This window comes from Gopherus evgoodei, chromosome 6, assembly GCF_007399415.2.
Source record: "Gopherus evgoodei ecotype Sinaloan lineage chromosome 6, rGopEvg1_v1.p, whole genome shotgun sequence".
Classification (NCBI taxonomy): Eukaryota; Metazoa; Chordata; order Testudines; family Testudinidae; genus Gopherus; species Gopherus evgoodei.
The window spans coordinates 111,992,156-112,006,033 of NC_044327.1; the positions used below are offsets into that span (position 1 = coordinate 111,992,156).

The 13,878-nt window shown below is 40.8% G+C and overlaps 1 protein-coding gene across 6 annotated transcripts in view; it reads right to left on the bottom strand.

The window, feature by feature from the left end:
* Positions 1–13,878, bottom strand: part of RAI14 (retinoic acid induced 14) — a 138,835-nt gene that overhangs the window by 12,341 nt on the left and 112,616 nt on the right. For 3 of the 6 annotated variants that reach the window (XM_030566964.1, XM_030566965.1, XM_030566966.1), the window contains 8 exons: positions 13,714–13,778; positions 11,688–11,745; positions 10,717–10,787; positions 5,682–5,788; positions 3,104–3,282; positions 2,254–2,282; positions 1,174–1,260; positions 558–644 (listed from right to left, as the gene is read on the bottom strand). In XM_030566964.1, the coding sequence (XP_030422824.1) occupies positions 558–644; positions 1,174–1,260; positions 2,254–2,282; positions 3,104–3,282; positions 5,682–5,788; positions 10,717–10,787; positions 11,688–11,745; positions 13,714–13,778 (683 nt within the window). The remainder of the gene's footprint in view (positions 1–557; positions 645–1,173; positions 1,261–2,253; positions 2,283–3,103; positions 3,283–5,681; positions 5,789–10,716; positions 10,788–11,687; positions 11,746–13,713; positions 13,779–13,878) is intronic. The other 3 variants (XM_030566967.1, XM_030566969.1, XM_030566970.1) reach the window with 3 other exon arrangements.

A 13,878-nucleotide genomic window follows, 5' to 3' on the forward strand; every position in this document is an offset into this window, starting at 1 on the left:
GATTTTTAAATTAGCTTAAGAGATTTGGCCTCCCGATTCCCATTAAAATTAATGTGACCTGGGCATCCACATTCCCTCAGGCAGTTTTGAAAGTCTTTGCCTATGCGCCAAATTAGGCAATGTAGTGTGCAAGGTACTGTATATTTAAAATGTCAAAGGACTACAGACTTCAGTAACATAGGCTGAAATCACACAGTAGCAAGAGGCTACTCATCCCGGTGAAATCTTTAGGACAAGAACTGTCTTTATTGTATGTAATGAACAGTGGCAGGCACTTTGTTAGCACTAAATAACTTACTACTGTAGTGTTAAGATGCAAAACATTTACTCCTTTATTGTGAATTACCACCACATTCACTGAAAGAAAATATCAAAATAAGTTTACAAGGCATACGCCCTTTGCTTTTACACACATTACAAACCATTTATTTCTCAAAATTCAACCATTCACAGTGGATCTCCCAGTCACTGATGTGGATTATCAAAGTTCTATATTTTTATCCCCTGAAATACAGCCAAAGTTTGTTAAAGCAACAGAACAGCAAGAGCAAATCTACCTTGCATACTTGTTCGGCGAAGAACGCCTGTCCTTTTCCAGCAATTGGAGTTGAGGTTGCTGAACGTGGAGAGGACAAATCACTAAACTGCAAAAGAAGTGTGTGTGTGTGTCTATATTAGGGAGTTCCACTGCCTGTGTTAACATATGCAATAATTCTGTGTTAGCACCGAAGAGCAAACCTAATTACTCAATGCTGTTCTTAGCCAGCAGCACACATGCATTATTTCCAGACATATGCAATGTTTCAGTTTAATAACCTATTTCTTAAGCTGTAATTCCATCCTATATTATATATCTTGCCTGCTCTCTCCCCTTATTGGATTTTTACAGCTATCTGTACGTGGAAGTGCATTTTAAGCCATTCATCAAAAGAGACGACCTTTACCTTTCAAGAGACCACCTTTATGTGCAGCTTTTACACCATGCCACATTTCTAGTAGCCTTCAAGATGTCATCCTAACCTCAAGAAAAAAAATCTACTCACAACACGAGACAGACATATAAAACAACACAGAGCAAATGTTGCCAGCATCATTCGCATTATGCTGGCAGATGTAGATCTTTCCCATCCCACTACAAATATCAAAATGTTCAAACTTGGACTTTTTCTTTACCTGGATAGGACTGATAGGAGGAGGTGGGGCTTTGCGTTTTTTTGGAGTTCCACTTCTTTCTGAACTTAATTTAGAGACTTGGTCATGCTGAAATTTTCACAGGCCAGAGAATGGAAGTGTGTTAGTTTGGTTAGTAAAGTCTGAGTAAGCGGTTTTATTAAAAATCCCACATAACTTGAGGGGTCTGTTCCTTGTCTCATTCAATCTTCTCCACAATAACTGCATTGCTATAATAGGCAAGATACTAGGCATGCTTGAAGACAAGGATGACCCCTGCCCCCCTTGCAATTCATGCTTCAGCAAAAACAAAAAGATTTAGTGAAAAAGCACAAGCTGATGAGAGGTTTAGCATTTACTAGTAATCTCAAATACTTCATTTGTTCACGGCTTAATTAAGTGACCATGAATGGACATTATTTTTCCTCTCCGTCAATCACTCTTGTGTTTGGACAGCTTGAAAGACTTATTGCTTCCATAAGGGGAGTGCCTGAATCAGTCACTCCATGGTTTCTCACTTTAGTGGGGTGTGCACCCTCCAAAATACTATCTCCCTAATAAGTGCTATTAGGGCATTTTTATTGCTTCAACCTGGTGGGATTTTCACCACTGGGATCTCCCGCAAAGGGCAACCCAGCAATACCCCTTGTAACCTTGGAATGTGTGTTTCATGTTGAAAATCTAAAAAGCTTTGCCTCTGCTTGTCTCCATAATCAAGGTGTAAGAAAGTCCAGTCTTGGGGCTGAAACTCTGAGTTTTTCCACAAGAGTTTGTACTTCCTCTTCCCAATCACAGAACCACACCCTTCCCCCCAAGCACCCTTTTCTTGCCTCCCCAAAGCTGATTGGCTATTGAATCTTGTAAGAGGCCATGTTAAAAAAATAGCTTATTAAAGCAATATGTTTCTGCAACATGCTTCTACTATGAGCAACTTGAACATTCATACTAGAGAACACTGTAATTACAGGTAAATCTCAGAGTGACATTTATTAGTGCTTTTAAGCATATGCCATTTATCATTTTCACAGTAAGTTACAAACCCGTATAGTCTGAATATTTTCAAGCAACGTAAGAGACAAATACCTGCTTTGGCTTTGTTGGTGACTTCATATCTGTAGAACAGAGAGGGGAAAAAGTGTTTTATGTTAAATACCATTAAGAAAAAAAGAAATAATGTCTTTGCGTGTCCCTACCCCACCCCTGACTGCCTGCAATGCCAGCCTGGATATCCCATTTGTCTGCTTCTCCAACAAGTCTTGTGCATTTCTTTCATGCTGCCTACATACACCTCTACCCCCATATAACACTGTCCATGGGAGCCAAAAAATCTTACCACGTTATAGGTGAAACCGCATTATATTGAACTTGCTTTGATCCATCGGCGCACGCACACACACACACACACACACCCGGAGCGCTGCTTTACCGCATTAAATCCGAATTTGTGTTATATCGGGTCGCATTATAATCGGGGTAGAGGTGTACTTGGAATACCCTTCCTGAGAGAGTCCACATGGCCACTCTCCTCTCTACATTAGAGCCTCTCCATGACATCCATCACTGGGAAGCATAAACAAAATTAGCCAGCTAAGAACTTTAATTTATTCCGTTCACAGAATAAAAGGTCCAACTCCATGCCGTGTGCTAGCCCTTGCTATGTTACTGCAATAATTTCCCCCTGTTCCTCCTCCTCGTAGCTGCTCCCTATTGCTTTGCTAGCCCCCTGCGATACTAGCTTACACGTTTTTTGGAGCAGGGATCACGTCTGCATTTTGGGAGGCACCTAGCAAACTGCGTGCAGTGCTCAGTTAAACAGCCATGCTCATTAGCTGCGAGAACTAGCTTATTTCAATATATTGCAAAAAGGAAATTCACTTCTTGTTGAAAACAGATCTGGTCAGTTAAAACTGACACATTATTTCCTCTCCCATACCGGCATCTGGAGAGATCTTCGACAGGAGGAGGCTCTGAATCCCGGCGTTCTCAGAGAGCTTTGAGTAATGTAGGGCATCATGTCCAAGGGCATCTACAAGGCTGAAGTCAGCACCCTTTCTAATCAAGGTTTCCACAATGTTAAGGCCTCCAGCTTCACAAGCCAGCATCAAAGCTGTTCTAGAGAAAACACACAGAGCCCAAGTGTGAAGACTCTACTCTTAGGGCTGTAGCTTCATCATATGACTTTTGCAGGGAAAACATCCTGTGTCATGGACAAACATACATAAAATCCAATACTTTTTTTTTTTAATCAACATGCACAATTTCTCTCCTCATTTCTCCTCACACACCTGCCCCTGCTCCCCCCACCTAACTCCCAGGGTCTTTTTGAGGAATTCGGCATTCTGAACCTTGCTTCATCTTACATCTCATCACTGCACTTCCAAGAGGAGGTACCTGACTGGCAGCTTTTATCACCAGGTTGTCCAGTTCTCAAAAGGAGTGGCACAGAAGCAGCTTCTGATTAGAAAGTCTGTCAGATGCCAGAGCCAAGATCAAACTACAGCCCTGAGAGTCATGGTGCAGTACAAGAGCATCTATTCGAATACAGCTGCATTTCACTCATTATTTTTAAATGAACGCAGATACTATCATGGAGATTTACTCATTTCAGCCCCAAAGCAAAATAAATTGAAAAGCCCCTTGTGAGAACAAATAAGAGGCATAGTTAGGGAGGACAGCTCAAATCTCCTCTAGAAAACCAAATATCTTGTTATCCCACAAAAGACTTAGCAGTCAATCCCAAATCCAAGGCTAGGCAACCTACAAACAGCGTTAAGAGCTTGGAATAGTGGATTGCATGCAGCAGCACACTGTATTTTTTTAAAATCCTTCCAAGTTATTTGCAGGGATGAAGAGTTTTATCAAAAGTACTTTACCACATACTAGCATTTGTTTACCCTCCTGTGAAAAATACTCTGCCCTCAACTTGAAAATAGGTCTAATAGATGGGTGTTTTTTAGTTTGTGCTTTGAAAGAAACAGACGAGAACACTGGCAAACACTATCATAGCAATGAATTGTTTCCTTCCATATTTGTCAAAAGAATATAGCAATCCTTTCACCCACCACGTGGGGGCAGAAGCATGGTGGGAAGATGGTAGTTGCACTGCTGTGTGTTAAAATAGTAGTGGAAGGGAGGAAAGTGCAGAATATCATATTTAAATGAAATTGCAGAGATGATTTTAGACGGGCAGTGTAATTGTCCAATTGGAATTTGGACAGGACATCCAAGTTGGACAACTCCAATTTTTATTTTTTCATACTAAGAGAGCTTACATAATAAGTTAGTGATATCTATCTATATATAGATATAGATATAGATATATAGATAGATATATATAGATCTGCAAAATTTGATATATAATACGTTCAGCTAGTCTTCATAAGAGGAGAGGGCAAAAAGAAAACCAGTGTTTCTCATTTAGTACCATCTTCCTCCCTTTTATTCACTGTTAATGTTTTCTAAAAAAATGAAAATGCTCTCACACAAGTGGACAATGAACTTTCAAGAGTTTCCATAGAGTCAACAGAAAGCCTGTGAGCAAAAGGTAGAGAGATCTCAGAGTGGACAGCACCGTAGGCTCACACAACAAGGACTAGGTCATTCAGCAACTGGACAAAGGGGCTAGTTTTCGTCTTAGAAAAGCTGAGAACAAAACACTGCTCTAATGCACTTAGTCTGTATCAGTCCAAAGTAAGGGCTAGCTCTTATTTTTCCCATATGCTGCCACAGAATAGTAAAGTGCTCTAAATCATCTTATCGAGCATTACAAAGTGTAAATGCCAAAGCTCTTTGGCAATCCATTTTGCTGTGGCAATTTCAATACTGGTTTATAAAACAGTTCATACATTTAAAAACATGTAAATTCCATCAACAAAACCGTAAAAAGAAAAAGTGGGGAAATGCTCACGGGATACTCTTGTTTAAAAAGCAATTTTGACAAATCAGGAGCCTAAAAACATTCAACATATTACTAAATGGTGCAGCTATAGAGAAGCCAGCATTTCCATCGTGGAGTCTTTTGCTGTGTCTGCTCTTGCAGTTTTCCAGCATCTGATCATCACTGTACTTCAGTGGCCTTTTAGATAGGAAAAAGCCTTCTAGAAACATGTCTTGTAATTACTGGAGCCAACTTGGAAATGTGGACTCAAGTCAGACATGGGAAAAATCCAGTGGAGAAAACCAAGCAGCCTTCAAAAGAGCGTATATGAATGTTATTGGCCAGATTCCTGTAGGAGGGACACTTAACTGTGATTTGCTCCCATTTTACACCACTTTGGAAGTCTGAAGACTGTCTTAAAGGGGCCAGCTGGCCCCTTTCAAATTTTACTTTAGCCACAACTCTCCGCACACGCACCAAGCCTTCTCTCACAGCCAGGTGACACCTCTTATACAATTGTCAGTGTTTACTATTAATGACAGTTCTGGGGAAGTATGATGAAAAAAGAAAAAACTTCATTTCAAAAGGCCAATATCATGGAATTCATTAATACAACAAAGCTATTTTGCTGTACCTTCCATTTTTGTCCCTGGAATTGATGTCCGCTCCATGATCCAGAAGATGTTTACATATCTCAGCATGGCCATTTTGTACGGCGAGCAGCAAGGGTATATTCCCATCCTAGGAACACATTTAAAAAACTATGAACAAAAGTGAATCCATCCACCCCCCAAAAAAACAACCCCCAGTTAATTATAAATGTTAATTATGACCCTTGCTGCTACAGGGCATGAATTGTAAGCCATATCCAGTACAATTTCCCCTTCATAAATAATGGATTTTTCTTCTTTCATTTGTTATGAAACAAGTAGCAATGTAATTTGGCTTAATTTAATCCCCTGCCTGAGCATCCACAGAGATATCAGTCAGCACAGCTTTAGGAATGCTGCAGGTTATCGGTTCTCCCTTTGCTCTTTGGTTAACTCTACAGCGGGTCACAGCAGGTCTCTTAGGTACTAGAAAAGTGATTTAATTTCTAAAGAAATATTTCCACAATAAGTGGTAAGTTTAAACACTAATTAGGGAAATAAAATCAAAAGGTCAAGGTTTCACACTAGACAAGTCTTCAAGTGAGACAAATTCTAAGTATAAGTTTTGTGACAGACCCAATACCAGGTACGGCACGTGGGAAGGAAGAAGTTTCTCTGACTGGAGAAATGATATTGAGTTCAGACAGCATGGATGAGTGTTTTATGCCTGAACTCTGGAACGCCACCAGTCTTTTGTCATGCAAGATATAATTTTTTAGGAGAACCTCAAAAGCTTGGATGCCACTCAGTGATTTTTGTTGTCCATGGACGTGTCATGGTGGCTACTCTACTTTAAATTAACTTCTCTGAAACCTTAAGGATACAGAGTACAGCCAGCAAAAGTGGACTCCATCTACAATGTCTCTATGGATTCAGAGACAGATGGTCCAGTGATAGGATGCTAGCCTGGAAGATGTGGGTTCAATTTTCTGCTCCACCACAAATGTCTTGTCTGACCTAGGGCAAAGCACTTAGTGTCTTTGTGTCTCAGTTCTCCATCTATAAAGTGAGGATAACAACACTTCCCTAGCTCAAGGGCTGCTGTGAAGCTAACACGTCAAAGATAGAAAGGTGCTCAGATGCTATGGTAATGACATCCAAGGCAATAAAAGGACCTAAGATATACAGATGGATATACATTATTCAGTCTCTTGTTAGCTAGTCCGTAAACAAAAACTTTGTTTAACAGGAAGGTTTAAGCATGATATTTCTTTCCACTCCCACAAACACTGAAGAGAAAAGACATGCCAAGTCCTGGGGCACTCTTTAACCATACCCTCATGTCCACATAGCATGTTTCCACTGAAAGCAAAAAACTCCACACCACCACAAAGAGCTTCCCTTACCTCCAGCTAATAAGAAGGCACAGGGAACATCAATCCCTCCAACATGATAATACAAACCCTTAATTCCAGACTCAACAACATGAGCAAGTATTCAATGTCACTGTGTATACACATAGGTGCTGGAACTAAGGGTGCTGCAGCACCCCATGACTTGAAGCAGTTTCCATCATATACAGGGTTTAGAGTTTGTGTCAATGGTTCTCAGCGCCCCCGCTATAAGAATTGTTCCAGCACCCCTGAGTATATACAAGTTCCATGTGGAGTGGGTTGTGTGTTAGCAGGGCAAGCACAAGGGTGCAGTCCAGAGTGTGCTTTATAATAATGATCTATGCCACACAAGAGGTGATTCACCGCCTCAAATTCAAGATACATTTAATGCCCAAGGGCTCACTATAGCTGTGACCTGTGAAAGCAGAACGAATTATATTGTAAAAATAAGAATGGATTAAAGAAATGTTGTATGTACCTTCAAGCAGAAATAAATGTTGAAATACAGGTGCCAGGAAAAGAAACATTAGGCATAAACAAGGGTGCTAATGGCAAAACATTAACAGAAGATCGGTAATAGTTAGTAAGGAAATAAGATATGCATGCCTAGCTCAGGTAAACTTATCAGATTCTGCTTCCTTTGTTAACTTGTTAAGTGCTCGCCCTTTTATCTGTATAAATAAGATAGTTTGTGTCTTGCATGGGGCTCACATTATCTGGATGTTATTAGCAGAGCGCTATGCTAATAAAACAGAGTGGTCTGACAAACTTTGAGTCCTGAGTCTAACTTTGACAATTTGGAGGTTCCACTGAGATGGCAACCGTCTTCACTGGGGCTGTGAGATCCCTGACCATTTTTGTAGGATGACCGTGGCAGCCGGCACCTGGGCATTTGGCCCGAGCGGTCCTCCACTAGAACGGAAAGGCGCACAACCACAGTGAAGTCTATTATCAGAGGGTAGCCGTGTCTGTTAGTCTATAAGGTGCCACAGGATTCTTTGCTGCTTTTAGTGAAGTCTATGCCATCGAACCTGTTGGTTCCCACTCTGTTCTGCTAGGGATCCCGGGATCTGACATCAGGAATCTGGTCAGGTAATTATTTCTGTGTTTTGTCCGGACTGAGGACTGTCCTGTCTCTGTATCTATCCGTTCTCTTGTGCAGTGTTTGAGTCTGGGTGCTGTCTCCATCCAGGGATCGGCCGACCAAGGGGTTCCTGTCCCCACGGTCTGAGTGAGTGGAATCTGCACAATCGCAGCAGCACCACACTTTGGGTAAAACCCCTGATGTGAAAGCAAGGGCAATTGAGGCAGTAGCCTGTGGGCTACTGTTGTGTGTTGCACCGGGCATCGCTTTGACGAACCCAAATTTCCTTCTTGTGCGATCGGTGTGTGAAGTCCTCCTGTATGGGTAACCGGATGTCTAAGTCGGGACAGTTCCCTAAACGAACGCCGGCTCATTTTATGTATTTAGGATGGGTCCGGACTCCTGTAAAAAGGGTCCAGACTCCCATAAATTTCTGGAAAAATGGTCTAGGCTAACTCAGGAGGATCCCAAAACTCAGTGGCCACTGTTAAAATCTTGGAACAAAGACCGAGTGGACGTCTTAAAGGACAAACTTGGCCAACCTAAAACTAAATTGGCTAAAGGAGAGGTTAATTGTTTCATGCAGTGGTGGGAAGAGGCAAATTGTAGGTGGACAAAATCAAAACTCGCCTCTCTCAAATTATTCAAATAATAAGTTAAAAGCTTTATTAAAAGCCTCCTCTCCCACCACCAGACCGAGCACTCCCCTTTACCCCGTTCTCCAAACCCCGGATTGATCCCAACCCCCTTCATACTCCCATCTCATTGTAAAAAGGACAAAAAGCCCCTTCTTTTGTTCCCCTTTGTTGTCCGCCTCAAAAACTGATTCTTTAGTGTTCCACTACCAATTCAGCAAAGGGGGGGGGGGCCTCCTCAACTAGCCCCCACCCTTCCTGGTTCCTTTCCTTGAACATTTCTTTCAAAATTGTGAAGTGGCCACAATATCACTCACAAAAATGGTTCATTGGAAAAAAGCAGGATCAGGCCCAGACAAGCAGGCAAGCAACAAATAAAGAAACTGAAAAACAGGTTGAAAGCCGTAAAGGCATAGTAAGAAAAGCAGTAAGTGCAGGCATGAACCCCTGGAACAATACTTAAAATGGTGAAATTAAAAATACATAAAGTTCTAAGAATCTAAACCAATACATCTGGTTTGTAAAACTCATGTTTTCTAGGTACGAGATAAATTGGTTTTGTTTTTGTTTTTAATGCCACTAAAAATTCATTTGACTCTTTAATTCAAAGTTGCAAAACTGACAGACCTTTCTGCAAGACACAGGTAATTAGTGCTGCTTGGCTTTGGGATTTAGCATTAACAGAAGATCGGTAACAGTTAGTAAGGAAATAAGATATGCATGCCTAGTTCAGGTAAATTTATCAGGTTCTGCTTCCTTTGTTATCTTGTTACGTGCTCGCCCTTTTATCTGTATAAATAAGATAGTTTGTGTCTTGCATGGGGCTCACATTATCTGGGTGTTATTAGCAGAGCGCTGTGCTAACAAAACAGAGTGGTCTGACAAACTTTGAGTCCTGAGTCTAACTTTGACAGACCTTTGCCTTACAAATGGGGAAAATAAGAAGGGCTGACACCTGGCACTCATTTGATAGCTTTTCTCTATAAAAGAAGAGAGAATTTTCATTTTCTTCTACAGTGGAGATAGGGTAGTCTTTAGCTGTTTTCTAGCAACTCTCTCTTGACAGGCTAATTAGTACAATGAATTAGGCACCAAGCTTTTAATCAGCTGTGAAACCTATAAAAAGCTTCACAATAGTTAGGCTGTTGGCATGCTGACACCACTGCCTATTAGGCTGACCAATACTGTCTCATTGTTTCCTTGTATTCCTCTGTCAACCTGTCTGTATCCCTCTCTTGTCTTACATTTAGGGTATGGCTACACTTGCTTTGAAGTGTGAGTGTGGTCGGAGCGCCAGCCCAGCGCTGCACGTACTCCACATCCTCTACGGGTGTAGCTTGCAGCGCTGGGAGCCGCACTCCCAGAGCTGCGGCACTGATTACACTGGGGCTTTACAGCGCTGTATCTTGCAGCGCTCAGAGGGTGTTTTTTCATATGCGTGTTTTTTCACGCCAGTGTAGTCAAGGTCTTAGATTACAAACTCTTTGGGGGCAGGAACTATCTTTTTCCTCGGTGTTTGTACAGTGCGTAACACAACAGGATCCTGGCCCACGATTAGGGATCCTAGGTGCTATGGTAATACAACTAGTAAGTAATAAGGTTAGTGGAAGGAAGAGACTTACTGGTCAGGACTTGTCCACACAATGTGTCTCAACCACAGCCAACCTGAGTTAACGGAAAAACTCCAACAGATTCCAGTGGGCTTTGGATCAAGGCCATATGCCTGTTTCTGGCCACTAGCACTAATCCCTCAGTTTCATGAGCTGCAAGTTTGATCTTTTTTTTTTGCATTAGATGGTGAAGCACTTCTCTTTCAGGTGTCCACCAGAAGGTCAGGTGTAAGGGCAACTTCCCCCCAACGGAAATAAGATAAATTAGAAAAAGCATTGCTTAGAAACTGCTGTAATAGAAGTTTGCCAGATTGAAAGATGGAAAACCATTTTAAAGTGTTCAGTGAGATACATACCAAATCTTTGACATTAATTGGGCATTTGTGCTCACACAAAAGTTGAACTACTTGAAGGCAGCCACATGAAGCTGGAAAAAAAAAGAATACAAGTCAATTAAATCCATTTTTAAAGTCTATTGTCTCTGCACTGCCCATGCATAATGGTGGGAGCATCGAATAGTTCAACTCAAACATTCACAGTGAAAAATATTAGAAGTTCTCTTAAAAAAAATGCACAGAAAGGGCATTTGCAGATTTAGACATTTCCCTGCCTGCTTGCAAACCAAAGACTGCAGCATTATGCCAGTGTCTGAGAATTAACCAAATTGATTCATCTCTTTTTACAGTCCAGGCAGAAGGAGGGTGGGCAGAAAACAAAGAGCATGAATTGTGAAAAGCAAGTTATATTTTAAAATAAACTAGTAATCAAGGCCCAAAGTAGCATAAGAGGATAGTCTACTGCCCAAAAACCTGAACAACTTGACCAGTAATACATTACAGCAGCTTCTTTCTCGGCACTTTAATGTATACCTGTTAACTGTACATGATTTTAAAAGCAATATGTTTGATTCACTTGTTTGAAGTGTAGCAACACTGAAGTCTACTGGCCATCTGGACATAAGTCCCTACAATCAGTAAAACTGAGATGTCATTGATTTACGCAGGGAGTTCGTTGAAACTTTAAAAAAGGAAAAGAAAAAAAAAAAAGAAAGCAGAAACACTGAAACAATGCCGAGAAGCTATAAACGAGAAAAATGAAAATAAAAGTGAAGGAAATGTAGTTCAATGAGGATACAGAAGCAGAGCCTACTTTAATGCATTGTACTGTTGTGCTGACTACTTTTCCAATCATAGCACGAAAATCACATGAGGAGCTACTGGATCTATGTGATTAGCATTTATCAAGCTCTAGTATAAAGGAGATTGTCCAGGATTGTGTAAATGCCAGAATGAGAAAGTGGATAAAAAGTTTTCAATAGAAAAGTTACCCGCATAATGTAAAGCTGTTTTCCCAGAGTTGTCAGTGCTGTCTGCTGGGCATTTAGACTGTAGAAAGAAAAAGAAAATGCTTAGAGAGAATTATAACACCACAAAGCATTTGTTTGCTGCAAGTGCAGAGAGATGACCTCTTGGGACAACCAGCTTTGTGAACTACCACAGATGTCCCAGTCCATAAAAACCAATAAACATTGGGTTAGTCATTAAAAGGGATAGTTTTCCTCTCAATAAATCTTAACTACTTTAGCATGCATCCCACTTGCTGAAACACATACATTGGAGTTATGGAAGACAACACTCTTGGGAGGAAGACATGATCCCGTGACCTTCCTAGTCAGTGATGAAGAACAAAAGTTGCAGAATAAAGGAAACTATACATTCAGTACAGTCTATATCTGGCTGTCTTGGGTAAAGAGTACTCAAAAAATCCCTACCTCCAAATTTTATTTAAAAAACCAAACAAACCCATTTTATAATGCAGTTTGGCCACATTATTTATAGTCTTTGTTACCTAAAATGAAGCATACATTTTCTTTATCTTAAATGAAGTGACTATTAAGATAATAAATACAATTATAATCTATCTTTATGAGGATTTTTCAAAAAGCCAACAGCCATCATTGAATAATTTTAAAATCCTGTCTTTCCTTTAACACTTTTACCATCATACCTAGTTGAAGTAATAAATCTTACAGACCTTTAACATGGCATTTTTCAGTGCATAAAACTTTAGTATTATGCATTAGATTACAGTGGTATTTGTAAAAGAACTGGTTTTAAAATGAAAAATATTAGCTTCAGGCTTTTAAACACAGCACATCTATAAACTTTAGCAAAAATGCTGAGTAAGTGGGCTCAGCTGCAAATATATTACCAGCTTCAATAAAGGAAACCAACACATTTAAACTTTAAGATGTATATCTAGTCTTCTTGAATTCAACTTCAAAGACACCTGTTGATCTTATGCATTCCTTACATTTGTAACAGCTTACATCACGTAAAGCAAGTTCGCAAAGAAACAGGAGTGTGATCACAACATGAACAAACTATTTTTTTGCATTTGTAACACCACACCATACCAGTTTCTAATTGTTTACAAAGAGATACAGAATTCTTAACCAACAAAGCAGTGAGCTGCTGTAGCTGCTGAGTGAGGGAATGGGTACTTTAATACTCACCCACCCACATCCAACCACTATCGGTAGTTGAATTAACCTATTACTGCATGCATTATGACCAGCGACAGCTGGATGTCACTGTCAATGCTATCACTGGTACTGTTAGAACTGTCATTAACCATTGGGTTCCATCTCTCAATATCCAAATTCTCTCTTTCCAACTATCACCTTGTCTCCTTCATCACCTACTTGCCCCCATCTGCAGATCCCGTCTACACCACTCTTAATTCCCAACTCCCCACTCTCTCCTCTGCTGGCTCAGCCGGAGGCTACCTTGGCTTCTCTCTCCTCCATCTTCCCTCGATGCCTCTGACACTGCAAGGTCCATCCCACTAACCCCTAATCCATTTGCTCAAGGGACAGGAGCAGAGGCAAAGTGTCATGACTACAGTCACTTCCTACACTGCAAATCTGTTTTCACTTCTTTACATTCCACCATCATCCTGGGCAAGCAGGACTGTGCCAGTCAGATTGAGTCCCTCACTTGCAGTCCTCTTTACTTGCTACCTTAGGGAAAGAGCAGGAAATTAGGTAGACCTTGCAATTCGCATGGAATCCATCCTGGAGACTGTCAGGCTAATGGGTTTGGGGGTGGGAGAAGCAAGTTCCAAAGCCAAGGACCTCAGTGAGGATATCATGCTATCCTTCAGGATTTAGACAGGAGGTGAAGACCAAGGAAGAAGGGCCCTAAAGCTGAGGGATATCAAGAACGCAAGATTCTGGTGCAGATGATTATGGGGAACAAGTGGTCAATCTAAAAGATTCGCATTTGGCAGAGGACCAGGAGAGCTTGTGAACATATGTTAGTGATCTAAAACTCAGTTTCGTTTTACTTTACCTGGAGAAGTCTCTTGATGCAATCAAGGTGGCTGTTCTTTGCTGCAAGATGTAAAGCAGTGTGCCCTAAATTAATACAAACAAAGCAAATTAAATATTAATAATTATGAACTGCACACCAAAAGTGAGATTATGTACTGTTTCTTTAAAAAGCAGTATTGTGCTC